The sequence below is a fragment of the Tyto alba genome, unplaced genomic scaffold (genome assembly GCF_018691265.1).
Source record: "Tyto alba isolate M040663 unplaced genomic scaffold, T.alba_DEE_v4.0 Super-Scaffold_16, whole genome shotgun sequence".
NCBI classification, from domain to species: Eukaryota; Metazoa; Chordata; class Aves; order Strigiformes; family Tytonidae; genus Tyto; species Tyto alba.
In genome coordinates, this window is record NW_024881278.1 from 18,090,624 (window position 1) to 18,113,278 (window position 22,655).

Sequence of the window (22,655 nt, forward strand, 5' to 3'; positions counted from 1 at the left end):
TGTTTCCTAGAGAGATGTACAGAATGCTTTGTGCCATACACACAGCTAATGTTTGCAGTCTAACCCAGGGGAGAAGTAATGGCCCATAGTTCCCTTGCACTTCCCACCATGTTCTTTGTAGTGACCAATGCAGAGTTCACCTTTTAGTCACACGAATCAATACTATTTTTACAACTTACAGCTCAGCCCCCTTGCCTGCCATTGACAGGAGGCAGGAGACCTGCCCTCAGAAGGTCTGAAGTACAGAAGGTCTGTTGAAGTCCTGCTCCTGGTGATTAATTCAAATCTGTTCCTCAGTACAGTGTAGCTTTTCCTTTCTCTTCCTGGGGCTTTTTTTTCAATCAGTTTGAGAAAATATGCTATGTGGTGTAATAGAGCATCATAAATTGGTGTGTGTGAGGTGGGACTAATGCTACGTTGCAGGTCAGATCATGAATTGTAATGAAACACATTGCAATGGAACATTTGCACTTCTTCCCTCGCAGTGAGTCTGGATATGAAGAGATGGCACAATTTCAGCCTTTGTGTTATAATTAGTCAAAATTAAATGTTCAGACTTGTTCACCAGTGCACTGTCTCTAAGGTGGCAGGGATTCTAAAGAAGGAGAAAAAAAATTATGTAATAAGAAAATTAAATTTTTAAGTTATCTTCATGTCAATGTTCAGAAACAGACTTTGGGGACGTCGTACCACATAATGCCAAACTGTGTGGGAAAGACTTCAGGTAAATCTGAAGGACTTGTGTTACATTTTCATGACACACCTTACTGATGTACACAATTAACAGCCCAGTTTTAGAAGTCATGTAACCAGTGAATGAGGTACTCTGTGGATGCTAATTGGTTATTTCTTTCAACAGGCCTAATTAACAGTAGCCACACTAGTCATACTGTGAGAGTTAGCTCAGGTAGCCATGTGTAATGCAACAGGGTTAGACATTCCCAAGTAATCTCTGGAGTATGTTTCTGGGTCCTCTGTCAACGAAATACTTTTTTGTGTATTCTGCATATGTATTTATATGATATTCATCACTGTGATATGTGCACACTATAGATTTGCAAGCAGAGATGTGCATGCACAAAGAGTTCATTTACAAGGACAGACAGCTCTCACTTTGATTCCAGTTTTTATTTCATTGTAAATCAGTAAATTTCAAATAATATGCATTGTGGAATGCACAGTGCTATAAATGGGATAGAAGGAAGAGACCATTTGTTTCCAAAGATGATTTATTTTTTTTTCCCCTCAAAGTCTGGAAGTGTTTAGATACAGTTTAGTTTAGTTTTTCCCCATAGTCTTCTCTAGAAGACATAGTATCTATTCATTGTGCAGATAGTTGATTGGCTTGTTGTTTCTTTAAAAAATGTGGGATGTTTCAACTGAATGTATAATAATACATGGCACTTTTATGATGCTGTTCATCTTCAAAGTGCTTTAAAAACATAAACCAACCTACTTATTTATGTTGGGATATACATTGGATAAAGGTCAATGGCAATTCAACTATAAAATTGATTAATAATAATATGACATAGATAAATAATATCACAGATTTTAGTTAGAAAAAAATACATCGGGCAGTATTCTAAATGACAAGTGGAGTCCTCTTCTGGACATAAAGGATATAGCAATTGCAGTCTTTTGGTTATTCATACCACAATATTTTAACTTGTTGCACAGATATGGAGCCGTGCTTAGCTTGATATTTGTGGTTATTTTCATTGCAGAACACTATTTTGTTCACACATACCATTACTGGTTGTCAGCTTTTGCCCAGGGAAGCACATGTAAGTTGCTGTCACTGTCCAACTAACATTCTTTACTGAGTGACTTCAGTAGGAGCAGGGCTTTTCATTAATGTATTCTATATAAAAAGCTTCAACTCATGTTTTAGATTTGTGTTAAAAACCTGTATGTAACGTGATCCATTGATGTTGGCATAAGTCTACATCTATCACTTGTGTGGCTTGAGGTCCTCATGTAATTTTCTGTCTGCAACTTCACTCTGCATCTTGTCTCCTCTTCGCTTGGCTGAACAGATTTTGATAATTAACTTCTGGTGAATTGTGTATATTAAGCAAACATCCCTGTAATGAAGATGATTATAGTTTGTAAACAGACGTAGAAAAAAAAATGAATGAAAAGCTACATGTTTCTAATGTTGATATTTTCCTATAATGCTTAATGCAAGGGAGAAAAACTTACTGGGTGGTTCTGGATCCAGCTCTTGCTAGCTTACTCCATATGCTGATTTCTGTACTACCCTCAGCTATTCTCAATCCTGGAGCAAAATATTTTCCTCTAGACCCACACACCCCTGATTTTCCCTCCCTTGATAAACAGGGTAGGGAAATGGCACAGTCTGCCTTTGAGTCAAGCTACAGCAATTACTAGCTGCCAGAACAGACCAGTCTTGTTCTGTGCTAATGCACAGTGTACTGAGGGACAGAGAGTAGTGCTTTCCTTAGTATAACAGGCTGGCAGGAGATCTCATAGCAGGATATGGACTAATGCTCTGACTTGAATAATAACATAAATACAGAATCACAGAATCATTTAGGTTGGAAAAGACCTTTAAGATCACAGAATCATAGAACAATTTAGGTTAGTAGGAACCTTAAAGGTCATCCAGTTCCAGCCCCCCTGCCATGGGCAGGGACACCTTCCACCAGACCAGGTTGCTCCAAGCCCCGTCCAACCTGGCCTGAGCCCTTCCAGGGAGGGGGCAGCCACAGCTGCTCTGGGAAACCTGGGCCAGTGTCTCACCACCCTCACAGTAAAGGATGTCTTCCTTCTATCTAATCTAAATCTACCCTCTGTCAGTTTAAAACCATTACCCCTCATCCTATCACTACACTCCCTGACAAAGAGTCCCTCCCCAGCTTTCCCTGTAGCCCCCTTCAAGTACTGGAAGGCTGCTATAAGGTCTCCCCAGAGCCTTCTCCAGGCTGAACAACCCCAACTCTCTCAGCCTGTCTTCATAATGGAGGTGCTCCAGCCCCCCCATCATCTTTGTGGTCTCCTCTGGACCCACTCGAGCAGGTCCATGTCCTTCTGATGTTGGGGGCCCCACAGATGGACACAGCACTGCAGGGGGGTCTCACAAGAGCAGAGCAGAGGGGCAGAATCCCCCTCCCTCGACCTGCTGGCCACACTTCTCTTGATGCAGCCCAGGACACAGTTGGCTCTCTGGGCTGTGAGCGCACACTGTTGGCTCACAGTCAGTTTTTCATCCACTGATACCCCCAAGTCCTTCTCTGGAGGGCTGCTCTCAATCCACTCATCCCCCAGCCTGTATTTGTGCTTGGGATTGCCCCGACCCCTGTGCAGGACCTTGCACTTGGCCTTGTTGGACTTCATGAGATGTGCACGAGCCCACCTCTCTAGCCTGTCCAGGTCCCTCTGGATGGCATCCCTTCCCTCCAGCCTGTTGACTGCACCACACATCTGGGTGTTGGTGAACTTGCTGAGGGTGCGCTCAGTCCCACTGTCCATGTCACCAAAAAAAGTTGTTAAACAGTGCTGGTCCCAACACTGACCACTGAGGAACACCACTTTGCATTTGGACACTGAGCCATTGACTGCAACTGTTTGAGTGACCATCCAGCCAATTCCTTAGCCACTGAGTGGTCTGTCTGTCAAATCCATGTATCTCCAATTTAGAGACATGTCCAGGTGTCCTTATCATTGAGTCCAACAATAAAACTGTATATTCACATGTGTATATATGTGTATGTGTATATCTATGCATATAAAGTTTAATTTCTGAATAACATCCATTATCTGAGAAAGGACCATGATCATGCAGTTGGATTACAAAAGAGACAGCTCTTTCTGAAAATGTGAGGCTATTGGCTTGTGAACTTCATGTTTGTTTTTCTCTTTATTGATATTGGTGCAATTATATAGCACATTTTCCAAAGTTAATGGAGGTGATAGCAGAGTAGTATTTTGGTAAATAAGAATCTTAAGCTGATTTTTTTAAATGTTAGACACCTCTCTCTCATTGATTTAAATTTAATTGGAAACAAATGGAGGTGAATTGCCTAAGTGACCTTCGACATTTTCCCCTTTATGTTCTTTGTCATTTGATTAACTAGGCTTATTGTAACACTTTGGCAAAATTTGTAGTTAGTTGGACTTTCCATTTCTATTCTGTTAGAGGAAGTTATGCCTGGCCTATGCTAAAATAGAATGAATCCTCCAAAAAAATAAATCATAATTGAACTGTAGACTTCAATAATGTGACCACCAGATAAACATGTTCCCAATTTATAGAGGTCTTGAAGTACATTTGAAAAAAAAAATGTGTTTGGAGAACTGTGGTGTACTTGCTTTAATTTGGGGAGGGGGGGGAGGGGAAGGATGATAAAACTTATTTGTCTTTTGTTTAAATGTATAAATGTTTCAAATACTTGGATAAAAAACTTTTTGTTGGAGAGCAATTTGGATAGATCAGTTTAGTCTATTAATGTCTTACCTGGGTGAGTGTGTTTACTCGACAGTTTTTCTTTGAAGAAAACTTAGCAGTTTCTTTGCATTTTTATTTAAATTAGTGTGAGTATTGATTACCTTCATTTTTACAGCCTCTGTTTTTCTGTATGTTTTAGCTCCGTTCCAGCAACCTCCTCCTACAGGAGAAGTTCTCAATTCCTCTGTTATCAGCCTTTCATGGAGGTCCCCTGACTCTCCAAATTCTAACAGGCTTACTTACCAATTGTATAGGGATGAGGCTGAAATTTATACAACTGAAGACTACCACCCCTACAGTAAGTATTTGTAGTAAGATGACATCAAATATTTTGTGTTTGTGTATGTACATATCTATATATATGGCAGTTTTTCTTGCTTCTGACATTATCATTCTCTGTCATTTTGATTATATTATTCTGTTTTCCTTTAGTGCGTTACTTTTCTGATTTATTAATTTTGCTTGAAAGAAATTAATACCCCAGTCTAAAATCTGGCAAACTGAGCCATCCAGAATGGATGATAATTTTTTACTTTTTAATCTGAAAACCTTTAAAATTGACTCACCAAAACTGTTCCCTGTGAATATGCACAGGCTCCAAAATCTAAAAGTTCTAGATGAAGAATTAAGGTGAATGGAAGACACCATAAGGTGTTTAAACTCCTTTTTTCCTCCTCCTGGTTTTAAACTGTTAACAGATTAGGAAAGCTTTTTGTGGCCTCTAACTTTTAGCACCTTCTGTTAAGCTATCAGCGTAGCTCCCAATTTGCCTTTAGCAGCACCACTTTTCTCATGTTGAGGCTCGCAAAGGCAGTCCTTAAGGATTCAACACTGCCCTAGCTGGAAAGGCCATTTTGTGCTACTATTGATCCTCTTATCAAAGAAAAGGAGATGGATTTGGTACTGTTTTTATGTTTCCATGGCACACAAATGTTGGGCTTGTTTTTGTTTTTTTTTTTTTTTTTTTTTTTTAAGAAGTTAAGTGTGGTTTAATACCACTAAGATTTGGTTTCTGTTCTAGAAACTTACTTATTTTGTTGGATTTCATACAAAACCTATTGTCATGTACCCTGGAGGGGGAAAAAAAAGTGTGTTTCCTTTGGAATGCATCTAACATTTTTATGTTCTGGTGCATGATCCTGTGCTACAGTTGATTATTCTGTGACTTATGCTCTGAACTTAGACACTCTGTAGTATGTACCGTGAGGAAAGGTATCTGACCCCATGCAAGCATAGGACTAAGTGATTAAGGGGAGAGAAACAAACATTACAAAAAAATTTAGAGAGCTAATAGAAAATACTCCAGTTGCTTAATTTGGTTTAAAAGCCTAACTTTAGTAATAAAATTAATTAATTTCAAAAGAACAGCTATTATACTTTGTTGATATAAATTTGTGCTTAGTAATGTACTTGAAAGAATGCATTGTTGATGATGTTACTTCATGACTGTACCTACATACTTTGTAGAGAGTGAAAAATTCTGAATGTATTTAAATGGATAATGAAACATTAGCGTGTTTCTATTTAACAGAATATTATATTGTAAAAACATAGGTTTGATTTCAAAAAATGCTTTTGACATTTCTTAGCAATCCCCCTAATTAATGATGCTAAAATACATTGTTAATGCTGTCAGAACTTTTGATAATGTTACTTTTTTCTCAGTATAGTGTGGAATTTATAATGCTTATGAAATGCCCCAAGAGTGCAACTGGGTGAACATTATGTTATGACTAAATGAGAGTTTTATAGAAACATTGAACTTCTCAAGGAAAACTAAGGATAATCTTCTAAATTGGCCTGGTGATCTGGCTGATAGTGTTGCAGAATGCCCAATTAAAATAATGTTTCCTAACTGCTCTTGGAAACCAGATGCTCAGGATATACCAATCCTTGTCTTGAGGATAAAATTAAATACTTTCTCTAAAATCTGAAAAAAAACTCCAAAAGTTACTTAAAATTTTAACTCCAAATCACATTGGTTCTAATTATTTATAAATGTAGCTAAATATGTGGTGGAGTTGTTCACCTGATGAATGTAGAATCTTCTACCTTTTTGGCTCTATCTAATTTGATCTAGCCTACATTCCTATTGAAATAAAGTTACTATCTGTTGATCCTGTGGTCATCAATACCAAATGGACTTTCTTGAAGGTCCTGGTGCTGGTTACTTTTCTGGGAGACAATATCAACATTCTGGGTAATCTGCCTCCTCTGATCACTATACTTGAAAAAGGGAAAGTAATGTGCTTGCTGTCAACATTAGACCTGAGGCCCTAATGTCTGGCTTGGTCCGTTCCAGAGGCTGGGTTTTGGGGGTTGGTTGTTTGTAGAGCTAGGGTGGTGTTGGTTCAGTCATTCTAGATCATGTTATAGCTCTCTTGTTGATTTCAGACTGGATTCTAGATCACTCACAAGCTCATCCGTTGGTTCTAGATTGGGTTCCAGTTTGCTTGCTGGTTCCAGAGAAGGATCATGATTTAGGTTGCTTGTTGGTTCAGGACTGCTGATTGGTTCAGGACCATGGCAGAACTCTAGCTCATTTGTTGGTTGATTCAGGACCACTGTCTAACTTGCACGTTGGTTCAGGACTGCTGGTTGGTTCAGGACATTTTATTGGTTCTAGCGCAGGTTCTACCTTGCCTGATGGTTCCACATAGTGTTTTAGCTCACTTGTTGGGTCTAGATAACATTCTAGCTTGCAAATTGGGTCTAGATTATGTTCCAGGTCAGCATAAGGTTCCAGAGCAGGGTTGGGTTCAGGAGAGGGATGTCCTAGAATCTAGTTCAGGGGGTACTCCTGTTTTGTCATCTCATGAGTATTTGTGGTACTTGCTGCTGCTGATACCAATCTCGCTGTTTTTTTTCTTTCTTATTTTCTTTTTTTTTTCCTTGTGTGCTTTTTTCTTCTCTGTCACTCTTTCGAGTTGAAGGCCCATAGGATGAGGAGTCTATCATTGCATGAAGTGCAGCTCTCCCAGGTTTCTAGCACACTGACTCGTGCTGCCGCTGTGGCCATTCTTTTCTCTGGAGACAAAGTCAGAAACTGGACACATGGCAAGCTCCTACTTGCAGGTGTCCTTCACAGCAACTGGTTGTCACACTCCTGCTCCGAGGATTCTTGCCAGCCTGTCCAAGAGTCTTGTCTAACACTTGTCAAATTGGCTTTGGTACCCACTCTTGCACCCAGAAGCATTTCATCCAGAGCAGGCGTGTCCATGCAGCTCAAAAAGGGCTCAATGATTCTACAGCACACTTGAGTACTCATACCCACAGTTGCAAATGGCATGCTAACCCAAAAGCTGAAGAAGAAACAACTTAATCTCCCTAGCAAGACTGAAATCTCCATCACTTGCCTGCTCACTACTAATGCACAAGGCTGCTGCAATAACCACTGCTGCCACTGGCAGAGCCATTCTCTAACCTTGCCTGAAGTACCAGGGTTTGAAAGGCATGGAGATGAGAGTACCCAGCTTCCTTATTGCTGGACTCCAGTGATAAGTTTGCAATGGCTATAGATAGTTGAAGTGCTGTAAGCAATTATTGTGCTGACACTGCTGCTTTTGTACTACTATGTCAAGTGTTAAATATCTAGCAATGATCGTAATTTTGTGGTCCTCTTTAAGTTGTGCTCAGGGCTGACTTGTCAGTGCAGGTGTACAGAGAGGACTTAAAAATAGCTGTGTCCTTTCCGTTTGCTTTGAAAAAGTTTTAAGAGTATCAGTGCTCTGGCATGTAATATATTACTCAGTGTTCACCGTTTCTTAAGGCAAAACAATGTATGGTGGTATGGTTGTACATAAATCCATATTGTGCTGTGAGGACTAAGATGTGTAACTGCTTCTGGGATATAACCAGGAGTTGTTCATGGTCATGGCTGCTAAAAATCTGCTAATCTGGAGTAAGAGCAAGTAGGGGGTGAGGAAGGTAAATACAGGCTTTGGATATACCTTTTTAATAACTATTTGCAGTTCTGTTTCATATTTCATCCAAGATCAAATGCTTTATAAATTAAGTATTAAACATTATGTTAAAAGTGAGGAAGTGAAGGCACGGAAAGATTAAATATTTGGTTTTACACTATGAAGTGACTCAAAAACAAAGGTGTGAAAATTTACAGAATGGTTTGTGGTTTTTTTTTCTAAATCAGGTCCACTAATATCGATGCTGATTTACATTTGAAATAATTATTTCCAATCAAAAGAGGAATAAGAAGATAATTGCATTAATCTTCTTTATGATTTAAGCAGGAACTAGGAGAAATTCAGTGGAAAAATTATTTCTCTAGTGATGCCAATGTGCAGTGGAAGATGATGAAGGGAAAAGGGGAGGATTGTTTTCCCCTGTTTAAAAAAAAAAATAGAAGTTATAATGTTGTTAATGATCTCGAGAAGAGCGTGCAAATGGGCATAAATATCTTACATTTTGGATTAGGGCCGGAAAGACTTTAAGTATGCAAATTAAGATAATTTTTAATGTGTTAGACTGACACAATTTTCTTCTCACCTGTTTTAGGTGTTCAGACCTTTACCGATACCATGTTATCTCCATATACCTTCTATTCCTATTACATCCAAGCCAGCAACGTTCATGGTTTTACAAGAAGCGCCGCTGTGACATACAGGACACAATCTGGGATGCCTACAGGAAGCTTGCAATTAAATCCCATCTTTCCTGTCAGTCACCACTCTGTTTTACTTTATTGGACAAGCCTTTCCAATGACTCTGGGCCCATAGAGAAATACATTTTGACATGTACTAGCGTGGTTGATCTTCAGCCTTGTGGTCAGTATGAAGGCTTAGAAACTTCAGCAATTATTTGGAATCTCATTCCATTTACAAAGTATGTTTTTTCTGTACAAGCTTGTACTAGTGCAGGCTGCTTAAAGAGCCAGCCAGTAACAGTAATTACTGCACAAGCTCCTCCAGAAGGGCTACACCCACCGGTGATAGAAACCATCAGCTCTACAGAACTGGCTGTAGAATGGTCACCACCTGAGAATCCAAACGGTAGGACATTATATTTACTTTTGTAAGTCAAAGATTTTGCAAAGGAAAAGAAGCATTTTCTCAATTCTGATTAGAATATCCTTACCCCTGTGACATAAACAGAGAATGAAATAAGGCATTGTCTTAATTTGCCTGTCTGTCACTAAACGTATCCTCAGAGTCTGTGTTTTATTCTCTTGGAGTACAGAACTCCAACTGAATGTGTTGGATCTAGGATTTAGCCCATAGTGGCATCTGCTGCAGCAAAAATCACATTTATAATTAAACATTTACAGTAAAATTAATTTTTTCCTAATTTGCCAGATCGCCTAGTTCAGACAGATGTGGTGATATTGCCTGACAAAGAATAAATAAGCAGATAACAGTTATGGAAAAAAATAATCTAAGAATTAACGGAGAAGTCTGTTTTTAAAACCATCCGTCATGTGTAGTAACTAATTCTATTACTCACATAACTTTGTTAGGGATTAGGCGATTGCCAACAGTTGCTGGTCTAACTTGCGTAATAATATTTTCGTGTTTTGAAACTGAGAACGCAGCTGTTGTAGGATACTTCTGTGATGCCACAGACTTTACTGGTAAACACTTTATCTGTTAATATAGGTGCAATGGAGTTTTGTGAACTTGCATGTACATGCGCAAGTGTTTGTGCATGTGAAAATGAGCATTTTGATCTGTTCACAAAATGGGCATCTGTGTAAGGGGACCTCAGCTTTCTCTTTGAACACCTCATTTGCCAGCTATTACCAGATTAGAGAGGAAGAATGCCCACACAAGAATGTATGTATTTAGAGGGGCAGTTCCTAAAACGCAGATCATGATATTTGCTGTTAGCACTTGTCCCTCAGCAGTTGCATATACCCTTCATAGTTTACTCCATAGCCATTATATACATGTAATGGCCAGCACAGGTAGATTTAAGCAATACTTTCATGTTTCTTCTGATGTGTGGTTGGATTTCCTGGTCTTTTCAAAAACAAAGAGAGAAGCTGTTTCTCCTAAGCAACTTCTCCAGTTTTGTGCATGAATACAGCCCCAAAAATATAGAATGTATGGTAATTAACTGTCTCCTGGGTTTGATATGTCTCTCATATTTTCCATTTGGGAAATCTCCAGTTGGCTTTCTTACAGTCTTTTCTTACAGTTAAACTGCTTCCACGGTCCAACATAGATCAAGTATCACTTCATACCACAATACTGACATTTGTTTTTTTTCCAAAGTGATGAGGCCTTCTTATGTATGTAATAGGTTTATGTTGATGGAAGACTCCCACACACATATATGTCACCCGTCCAGTAGTATGTTCTAAAAGGTTAATATTAAACTATCACTCAAAAACTCCCTAACCATTGTGTAAAAAAAAAAAATCCTTTTGAAAATTAGAGGCCTGAAGTAACTTCCAGTAACGTTTGATTAGAACTTTAGGATATCATTTTCCAGTGAGGGTAGTAAAACTAATACTGCAATCCAGTCATTTGTTTTCAAATCCTAAAACTGCAGCATGGAGAGGAAAATAAACAGTGTAGTGAAATAAACGCAAAGTGAGCATTTGGATGAAAATAGCAGAAATGAGGAAAACTTCTAATGCTACATTTTCTATGATGTTGATTGATTGATTCTTAGCTCACTAAATATCTTGGCATTTGCACTTTAGTAGAACTTCAGAAATAATTTAAATGCACTAATTTTTATGGCTTGTTTTTTTCTCTAGGCATAATTATAAGATATGAACTTTACATGAGAAAAAAATTAAAACCAGCTGGGAACTTTCTTCCTCCTGAAATTCGTATTTTCCAAAGTAGTGGATGGCTCAATCCACAACCAGTTATGGATTCTCCTAAAGAAAATGCCCTGGCTCCACCGCAGACCAGTACTACAGTCACTGATCTGGAGCCATTCACAGAGTATGAATTTTATGTGCTAGCAGTAAACATGGCAGGTAGCATATCTTCAGACTGGATATCAGGACAAACAGGAGAGGCTGGTAAGTATTGTTTTGAATTTGTTTGACACAGGCAAAAGGAAAAACTAAATTAGAATGCATTCTTAATTTTTTTTTTTTTTGTTTTGAAGAATATGTGTCTAGTGATAATTCAAATAGGGACAAATTCTCATTTTTTAACTAATTAAAGATAAAACAGATTATCTCAATACTTAGCATGTCAAGCAAAACCATTTTCTTCACAATAAAATCAGATTGCTGAAGAAAATAATCCCTGTCAGTTAAAGCAAAATTTCAAAACTACAAGATTGCAAACTGTACCAAGCAGTGTTTGAATTCTCCACTGTTTTCCTAGTTGTTATTTATATGTTCTTTAAAGGGAGAAAACATGAAAAAAGATTGGTTTTGTCACAAATGTATTAATAATTTGTGTGAATCAGGAATGTTGTCTAAGAAGGTACATATATTCAGAAAGGAGGTTCTAATGAGTTTTCCTGAACTGAAGCTTTGATTGTTTAGAAAGCAGGTTTTTTTTTTCAGAATTTGAGAGGGTTACGTTTTCAGGAGTATAGTGCTTGAAACTTTTCATACATTTTTATGAAGGCCAAGTGTCATAATATGGACCATTTTTTCTGGAAGTTTAACCAGTTCACAGTGACTCTCATTACAACCCTTCTGTTTGAATTTTCAAAAGGGCTTGCCACTTGACATATAATTTGAAATAACAGCTATTTATTTCTATGCTTTCATTATAAATCTAAGTGTTTTATGCTGATAGAGCCTATGTTTTGCAATTAAACATCTCCATTACATCACTGAGGCTTTTGTTTACTGTTAGCTTGAAAACCATGTCCTCAGTCATTTGCTCCTGCAAAACAGCAGGCTAAACTAATTCCCCTTTCAAAATGAGTCTTTGTGCTTATCTGTTCTTAAATACTATATGTTATAAAAGTGTTAAATTGTATTTGGGAAGAGGTCCATTAGTGTGGTTGTTTGTACATAGCAGAAGTGCTATGAGTTGGTGTCCTATTATTACAGAGTAATCAGGTGGGGATTTAGCTGCAGTGAAAACAATCCTTTTACAGATTTACTATGGAAGGCAGGGGAACTGTTTTGTAAGAAGTGAGAGACATGTTAATTTCAAACTGGCCTAGCAAACAAAATTGCTTTTAAGATGCTGAACTATTGAGCACTTTTTGCTTTTATCGGTTTTTTCCCAGGTTGGATGAAGTTTGTCTTTAAAAACTTTTCAATTGTATATACTTTCCTACCTGCTACAGGGATTAGGACTTTAGTGTTGATTAGTATTTTCTTGAAGACGTAGTCAGAGTTTTATTCTGCATTCATGGCCAGAGTAGAAAACAGGAGAATGATGGGTGACGTACTTTTTATGTACTATCAAAATACTATGAAAATTCCAGTTGGGCTTGAAAATAAGGTTAAAAAAAGAGAAAGAAAAGACTATATGAAATTATGTTTTATAAATACAATGATAAAGCTTGCACTGCACACATTGCTCACTTACTTTATGAATGTTGTTATTTTAATTTTATTTCAGCCCCAGTTTTCATGCCATCTCCATCAGTGTTGCCTCTTTCGCCATATTCCCTCAATGTTTCATGGGAAAAACCTGGAGATAATTTAGCAAGAGGAGAAGTGGTGGGATACAGCATCAGTTTGATGACTGAGCGAAGGTTCTTGCCACCATTTTCCCAGGTAATATTAGTTACATTAAGTTTTTCTTGACTGGTAATAGTAAAATTGATAAAGCCTGATGTCCTTATGTTTCCCTGATTTGCTGTATATCCTCTAATCTAACTTTCTTACCAGTCAGTTTATCTTGAGTGCTCTGTAATGTTATGCTCTACTTTTAGGCTTTAAATTGTATTCCTGAGCTGACTTGTTTTCAGTAGAGGGTGAGATTCAAAATTAGGAGGGGTGAGATCGAGCAGCAACATTTAAATTACCTTGAGCTTTGCTTCTGATTCTGTATTTTTGCTATATTTGCTGCTATGCTAAAGCCATGTTGTGTTGTAGGAACCTACATTTTCATTAAGAAGGTACCTGTCTGGCGTTCTGGATAATGGACAAATATTTGGAGAAACCTAAAATAGCAGAAAACCAACTTTACAAAATCTGAACATATGTTTCGAAAATACTGCTGTAATTTTTGAGTGGCTGGGTTTTGTAAACAAATACCATGGCAGTAGTATTAAGCTAAAAGTTTAGGAATGAGCAAAGAAACATGATAGGTAATCAGAATGGGGGAGTGGATCTGGTGCTCTGATACTGTGTTTCTCGTTTCAGAGCTGATTTTGTCTTCTGTACCACAGATGGGTCTCAGTTTATTTGTCTATGAAGTGGGGATACTATTACTTCTGGGGCTGTTGTAACAATACATTAATGTAAATTGCTTCTGGTCACAGGCTTGCAAGATTTTTCATCAAAACAAACATCTGATAAAGACGTTATCTAAAATACAACAGTTTATTCAGTTCCACTCTCACCAATAGCTTAAAGTAATGTTAAAGTAAAGCAGATTGAAATGTCTGTAGGTATTAGTTACTTCCCTTCCGCATAATGCCTGGCAATCATGTCACTCATTCAGTAGTGGTCAGATTTCACCACTTAATAGTGTCATCTTCGTCATCTGGGTTGTAGCTGCACTGTTTATAGTGATAACTGCACCACCACACAGCTTTATGAGGCAATAACTTTGTTTCCTCATTTATCCACTCAGGAACTGGCTTATTACCTCATAAAACAGTGTGATGGGAGGTATTATCACCTAAATCCTAGCTTGTTCAGCTTCTCCAAAATAATCCTCTCCCTCAGTTGGTCTTTGCAGGCTTTCCCACATCTACATGAAGGTATCTGCAAATTCAGAGACAAGCTTCTTATTAGTGAACATGCCATCAATTAATAGGAATTAAATTATTATTAACCAACTGTCATCTTCCAATCTGTTTGCTTTGCAGGTTTTGCATATAGCAGAGGCTCATGAGCTATCCTATGTAGTGACAGGATTAAAACCTTACAGGACATACAACTTCACTGTTACTCTCTGCAATCAAATTGGTTGTGTAACCAGTGAGCCAGGCATGGGGCAAACCTTGGCAGCTGGTAAGAAAACAATCTGTATCAAAGTGCAAAGCTGACACACAGTTTACTAATGAATGCCATTAAGATGATCATAGTTTGATGCACAGTGACAGGGGTAGATGTTGTATTAATACAAAGTGACTTGCTTAATTATTATTTGTTTATCTTGACATATTAAAACCAAAATGTTTTCAGTGAAGGTTTAAGGTACATCATTATGGCAGTAGTACTGCTCTCTCAATTGCAAGTTATCGATATGTGTATTTCTGTTCCTGTTTATTTAAATGGTAAAAAAAACCCCAAACATTTAAACTCATTAAAACTCATTTATCATGCTAAGGAGTTGTTAATTTGTTGGTGGTGGTTTTTTAGTGTGTCATGTTTGTATGACAGGGTGTATAAAATGCACGTTCTGTGCCAATGCCTTGCTTAATCCCTGAAGGAGGAGTTTCATGTTTTTTGTATTAAACTCTAACATATGTACATAGTGGATTTGTGTGTCTGAATCAGAAGCAACATACACACTTTGGGTCTGCTCTTTTGAAAATGTTTGTTTAGCCCTTGACATTTATGAGATTTTGCTTTGTAGAGATGTATACTCACACTTTTCTACGGGGAAACAGTGCTTAAGAAACTGCATATATGTGCCTGTACAGCTTAATATATTTTCAGTCTTTGAGTTAACGTCAACCACATAATTCATTGATTTCAAAGGTACTAACTTTCTACAAATTTAGGGGAAAATAAGCATCAGGACAGAAGAGAGATGGAGAAAGCCTGTGTTTACTTGGAAGAGAAGACTGGCATGAACTCACTTCTTAGACATCAGAAGATCGAGAGTTTTAAGAGAGAAATTGTTAGGAAAATCAGCTTCACAAGTCTATTCATGGAACAAAATAGTCAGTACATCAGTTTAATACTATAAATATAAGGTCCAAATCTATGCTCTGTGACATACGGGTGGTCACCTGCAGAGAGTTGACTGCTTAACATCATGGTTTACTTTTGTATAGGCATTTAAAACACATTAATTACTTTAACAATATTAGCATTTTCAGTTAAGCAATTAGTGGTGGTGTCATATGGATGTTGTGATGATGAGCTTTGAAATTACCTCTCTTATGTAATTTGGTCTCCCATAGGAAAAGATTTGAAAATTTCTGCTGGGCAGAATTCTCCCTGGGCTGTATTTGAGCTGCCTGAATTCCATCAAAGCCCGTCTGTGTAATCAATGAAGAGATATAGGAGCTTCCAGTCAGGGAATGAAGAGTTGCCCAGAGCTAGTAAATAGGAAACTTTATATACATGAAGTGACGTGGAATTTAAGCTTTTGGGATATTACCTCTCATCTGTCCTCTGTTTTTTATCTGCCTGTTTATTTAATTGCCTTTCCATTCATTCTCAAGCAGAAAATAGATGATTTGTTCCTTGATTCACCATATTGTCTTCTTGTTTCAGTGGACAAAGATTGTTCTGTCAGTCTTCTCTCTTGCTGAATTGCTGATTTCAAAATTTATTTTGTTTTCTCATACTGCTACCTCTTAAACTTTCAATCTGGGCATCAAAAGAGCCTCCTACTTATATGAGTATGACTTTATCCCATACCGCACAGATGTGCAAGGAAGAGTGTTCCAGTCTGTGCTGATAACCATGGAAACAAATACGGCCTGAATACACACGTTATTACTACCAATAAGCCAACTTTGCATTTATATATGTATTAAAAGATTCAGTAGCTTGGTTATGCTTGACAGTTTGTTTATGACCATCTCCTCCCTGGTAGTGTTAATACTTAGAAACCTACCACGTTAGAGAAGACAGAAGAATACAAACTACAGTAACAAACATGTCCCCATTTATTAGCTGTTTTGCATTGTAGCGTTTTTCTGCTTACTGTTGTAAGCCTGGAAAGCAAAGAATCAGTCCTGGATTGTGTTTCTTTTATGTTTTCAAAGCACATTAATGCAATGTCTTAAATTATGACAAACTAAAAAGTAAGCCACTTAGATTTTGCACACAATTTTATCTTCCACCTTTCACATTTTTAATTTCTGGAGAAAATTGTTTAATAATCTCCATAGAGGGATGGGTTTTGGTTTTGTTTTGTTTGTTTTGTTTTTTTTTTTTGCATGTATGTGCATGTTCCATTTTGTGAAGTTATGTAAAAGTGGGTTTCCAAAGAAAATTTAAAAGAAACACTAATGTGATGACTTAGATCAAAGCAAGTTCAAACTTGGAACAAAGTTAGGAGAAACCAGTCCCTGTCACTTGTAAAAATAGATGATCAAGTCCTAGTTCATTAATATCCTTTTGTGTCATTGAACAGTGCAAAATGAAATTAAAATTGCCTTTCTAGGACTGTTGAGGAGTTCTGTTTCATGAAGGAATGTCTCCCTGGCACAGAGACAGCCTCCCTGGCTACATGCCAGTCCCCCTCCATGCCCTGGCAAAGAGCTTTTTGGAGGAAGTCTCAACTGAAATGTGCTCCAGCATGATCGTCCCCTTTCGTTGTAACACAGTCCAGGAGCTTTAAGTTGTGTTCCAAGTTGGGCTAGAGGTTATACTAAATCAGACTAATTCTTCTCCTCTGATCCTGAGGAGGATAATGGAAAACCATCTCTATTCCTTCCATATGTGGAGTGTACTGCTTTATCATATGGAGCATTTAAATCAGTGAGTACTTTGATGACTGTGATTTTTGGCGTGTCCAACTGGTGTATACTAGCAAGGGGCTTTTGCTTTTGGAATTGCTAGTCCCTTCTAAAATTTGCGACTAGAAGTCTGAAGCAATTTTTAAGTTTTCTTCATATCCATTAGGTTAATTTGAAGATCTAGCTATAAAAAAAGATACTCTTCATAATCTGTAATTCCTCTTTTTCTCTGGCAACATAGTTTTTTTATATTGTGTAACAGAGCAAATAAAAACAAAAACAGAAACAAGGGTGCGAAATCATTAGAAACAAAAATGCTGAGGAAGAAAAGTAAGAGGTATTGAGAGAGGATTTAAAAGACAAAAGAAAGGGACTTCTACAGTCAGGGGCAGAATTTAGGGGTAAGACCAAAGGGAGCAAAAGCATCAGTAACAGTCTGCTGATCTTTCAATAAGTCTTTTGGAATATAACTTAAAACTGGTTAAAATAATCCAGAAGCAAACTTAACAAGTAGATCCCTTCTAACCTGGTTTAGTATAGGCGTCCATACTGGGGATATCTTATGAGTAGCTTTACAGGAGGAGAGTGAAAGAAAACTAAAATCAGCTCTATGTCCTTGAGTCTGCAGACTGGCAAAAAATCTCCTTCTCACCAATATATGCACCCATCATATTTTTAAATGGTAAGAAAATAAGACAGTTAAGCTAGAAGAATGTGAGGAGAGAGAGTGAGGAAGCAAACGAAACAGAATTATTAGTTGTTTTATAGAACTCAGAGTAGAAGCTGTTGCAAATGCATATGAAACCAGGAATAAGAATAGGTGTGATAAATAAAAAAACTTGCACAAGTATGCCTGATCCATGACCAGTTCTGAGAACGGTAAAAAGCATTGGAAGATCAATATTACATGGTAATACAGTATTGGGATGAAAGACCAAAGCAAGCATGTCAGGGTAATGAAGAAGAGAATGAACCCATCTCTGTTACCATAAGAGAAAGTGACTGGACAGGAAGGGAACCTCAGTTTCTTATGTTCAGATACAAATACACAAATAGTTAGCTTTTAAAGACTCAGATAGAAAGTGTTTCATACTTTTTCAATCTCTCTTTTAAATGTTAAATTAAGAGGATACACATTCCACAATCCTTGTGGTATTTTAAATACTCTTTATGCACTGCAATATTGTGCACATGCTATTGAAAACCTTGGATTATAGATGAGGAAAAAGTTCATTTTTAATACTTTGTTTGAAAATTTGGAATCCAATTTGTGCTTTATTTTTGTCTTTGCTACCCCAAGATCATCAAGTGGAACTGCATGTATGTAACTGAAAGCAATACTGGACAGTAATTACACATTTTTCATCTCAACACTTAGGGCCACATTTTACTTTATTCCCTTCTCTGGGTTCTTCTGAGTTAAAATTCCTGTTTATTTTTGAGAATAGCATTCAGCCTATTGTTGTTACCAAATCTTAGGCTATTTTTTTTTATTTTCAAAAGCGCTTTTTACTCCATGGCTTTATCTTGTGTAGGATTCTGATCTGGTACCTGGGAATCTATAGAGCTATACTAGCTGGTACTAGTGAAAGACCTGGTCCCTTAAAAGTGATTTGTTTTGGACAATGCATTTGCATAAAATTATTAATTACTTGCACTATTCTTTGCAGCATCTGCCAAGAAAAAACATGCACATTTTCCAAATTTTTCAGACAGAGAAACACCTTTTTATTCCCAGTATTTTCTGATGTTTCAACAGGATGGAATTAGCCATGTGATTGCTTGGACTAGTACAATTGCTTATGGTACCCCTGTCAAATCAGATAGTCAAAGAGTGCCTTAAACAATCTACACAGCTATGTTTCATTAAGTACTGTGTGACTGAGCTTATTTCTTGTAATTAAGTTTGTCTTTCTTTTGCCCTTCTTATTTTTTTTTCTTAAAGCTTCATCTTAAAAGCATTTTTTAAGACACACCAAAGTATGGTTTTGTGATTGTTGCCATTTACCCCAGCACATTGTATTGCTGATCCTTTGCTTTTGATGGCAATTACAGGGTTCAGAAGCTAATTTGTAGAAGATATTCTTCCAGCACCAGCTGCATCTGGCTTCTTGGCAGACTTCTCAAGCAGTTGTATTGGTGGCTTTGGAGTTGCCTCTGGGTTTGCTGGGGTAATGATGCTGATGGGCTTTCTGGGATGTCTTACACTCCTTGATGTCGTTTTCTTTTTGATTACCCTTTTAATCTGAGTAATTTGTCCGTTTTTTCTATTCATGAATAAGGTCCGGTGCAAGCCCTTTTCAAAAGCCTCAACCCATTTTTCATGGCAATACAGCATTTGATTATGCCTGTCATAGACTGCTTTTCTACAAAATGCTATGCCTCAATTTTAAAATTACAAATACCCATTAAACAGGTAATAAGTAATGTATATTTTCCTTTGTTACAGAAGAGAAATACGAGGGCCATTTGCTGCTGGCCTGAAAACACAGATTGTTTTGCATGCATGTACATAAGTCTCTTCATTGTGAATAGGACCCAAAGTGATTAAACAAGCACTCTTAATATGTTAATTTATAATTTTAATTACAACAATCTTGTATATATAGTCATTAGTGAATACTAATATAAATATTTTTCTACCTTTTTATTCATAATGCATAAACCAATCATCCAGTTACTTCTCGGCAGTTGCCTGTTTCTGTTTCATAATACAATCTTTGTTCTTAGTTATGAATGCATTTTGTTCATTCCTGTCTTGAATAATCCCTCATTAAGCTAGTCACTTTCTGCTCCATGCTAAAAAGGAAAAATTATCATGCAAATGTGGCATGCCATATTAAAAAGCACATTACCAAACACTTTTGTTGCTGTCCTTCAATTAGTTTCCCTTCTTTGAATTTAATTTCATTTGTTGTTAAACTACTGACTTGATGTATGGACTCATGAATTTGAGGCTGCTGCCAAGAATGTAGCAGGAAAAAAATCAAAGCCTCTTCATAAAGCTGCAGAGGCAAAGCTGAAATGAATTTGCTTCACCTTTGACAAGAACACTTGAGCAGCATTGGAATCCTCTGATGATTCAGCTTGGCTAATTATCCAATTATTTATTTCAAGAATAAAGACACTGTTTTACAATTCGAAAAGTGTAAAGTAATCTGAGAAATTTCATAATGACAGATGACTTAAGTAACTTCTGAGATAAATAGTATCTGCTCAAACTTGTCTTGCCAAGTGTTTGAGCTGTAGTTAAACTGCTCTTTGAGTTTCAGGAAATTAGTAGGGACTCATATTATTTGTTTCTTCTCCCCTACCAACCACATATTATACTTCAGAAAATAGCTCAGTTTGTTCTTTTCCCTCTGTGTCAAATCTGCAAGGTTTTTAAGCTATGTTTAAGTTGCATTCCTCTTGATTAAAAGCTTTTGGTTCAAAGCAATACTTTTTAATTGCCTAATAATATAAGTCAGTTCTTAGGAAAGAACCATGCATTTAGGAGTTCATTTGCAATATAACTGAAAAATTCATTGCATGGCAGTAAAACAATTTACTGTTAATTACAAGGAGAAGAATTTGCTGTACCATGCTCACAGATTGCCATGAATCATGCAGCACTCCTAGAGATTTATAACAGATGTGTAAGTGGGATGAATTAGCAGGGTTTAATAACAGAGACACAAATCATGCAGACTTCAAGGAGCTTTAATTGATATACTAGAATGTGACGGGCATGAATCACTCAGCCATTCAACAGCACTGTAACATATGGTCAGCTCAATATGCTGCATCTTAAATCGGTTGGTGAGTCGTTGGTTGTCCCATATGGTGGAAGCAATATATTTTTCATGATTTTTAAAAAATACAGTGTATTACATCTATTTTTAAAGAAATATGATTGTAACATATCCATGCTATTAAATTTTCTTTTGATGTCCACTGTGGTTAGGTTTTATTCTTTTTTGGGGAAGAATCCAAAATGAACTCTAAAGAATCTTCTAAAAAAAAAATCAAAATATTATCAGAAGACATAAGTATTATTTCTTGACTTATTTACTGTTGAAACAACTGATACTATTGTGAAGCACAGTGAAAGAGAAGATCATACCAGAAATGCTATACAATCTTTGGGTCCTCTGGACTAATAACTGGTAGCAAAAATGGAAGTGGATGTCTAATAGTGAGGCATGTAATTTTACCTACAAGGTAATAAACTCCAAGATGGAAAAAAAAAAAAAATTCTTCAAGTTTTTGCCCTCAAATTTGCTGAACATTTCTGTTTTAATTTGTATGTATGCATTTTGAATTCAACTGAACAATAATTAAAAACTATATACTTTTTGTTAGTGAACAACTTCCTGAACTATTCAGAGTGGCTAATAGAAGGTTTCTGTGCAGGGGTGCACAAATATCTACCTACAGTATGCTGAGCAGTAGTTATTCAAACATATGTAAACCTGTTAAATTTAGCCACGGTGTAAATATGTTATTCCTGGGACAAGAATCTGGCAGAGTATGGAAAAGCTTTAGCAGTTGTATTAGTAAACCTGACAGACTTGAGAAAGGAGTATTGTATCCTTAGAACCATGGCTGCCAGAATTTAATGTCAACAATTAAAATTTATTTTGATCCTTACCTAGTGTTTATTACTGTTTGTATACACAACAGACCTTACTAATACAGAGATGCACTATTAGATGGAATTACCATCTGTTCAGAGTGAAATGCTGGCATCTGTCTTCGAGTCTAAAACTAAAATGATATTATTTCAAACAAAACAAAATTAACTGCTCTTTACTTACCAACTTCATTTTTGTGTACATGTGTGTGCATAAACACATGGGAAGGGCTTATTTGTAATGACCTGTGTAGCAACATCTATATTTAGATATATGACTTCAACATAAGCTGTATGGACCATCTGTCTTTATTGGTCTTTTTTGTGCCCTCTGCTACACAATGGCATGCAGCAATCATGGGCTTTTAAATACTGTTTTAGCTTTATAATATATTAAATATGTATTGTATAGCAAGACATTAAAACTACATAATTAAAATACACAAAATGTGACTTTGAATCCACTAAAATGTACTACGCTCATTATTTTGACAGATGTGTCTTAACAGAACGTGACTAAAAAAAATTAAATAGGTAAAATTATAGTCGATTCATCTTTCAGAAAGTAGCTACAGGTACCACAGTGACACCTTTAGGAAAATATATACTGTATCTTTTAGTCTTGAATATTTTTAATTTCAGCATTTAGTACCCTGCTGGGCTAGTGCTACAGATTTATTTTCAGTCTCATTTGTTCCTGTGAAGAGTTTGGGATTTATTTGTTTGTTTTTTTGATTGTTTTGTTTTGTTTTTTAACTTCTGTAACCTATTATGTACAGTCTTCCACTGTCTTGATGCACAAGAATTCTCAAGCATCAGTGAGACTGTAGTTTAAATACTAATGTTATAGCAAGGATGTTACT

The 22,655-nt window shown here is 36.8% G+C and overlaps 1 protein-coding gene across 9 annotated transcripts in view; it reads left to right on the top strand.

The window, feature by feature from the left end:
• Nucleotides 1–22,655, top strand: part of USH2A (usherin) — a 428,153-nt gene that overhangs the window by 103,328 nt on the left and 302,170 nt on the right. For all 9 annotated transcript variants that reach the window (XM_042789369.1, XM_042789365.1, XM_042789371.1 and 6 more), the window contains 5 exons: nt 4,611–4,769; nt 8,987–9,481; nt 11,194–11,466; nt 12,983–13,140; nt 14,403–14,547. In XM_042789369.1, coding sequence (XP_042645303.1) covers nt 4,611–4,769; nt 8,987–9,481; nt 11,194–11,466; nt 12,983–13,140; nt 14,403–14,547 — 1,230 coding nt within the window. The remainder of the gene's footprint in view (nt 1–4,610; nt 4,770–8,986; nt 9,482–11,193; nt 11,467–12,982; nt 13,141–14,402; nt 14,548–22,655) is intronic.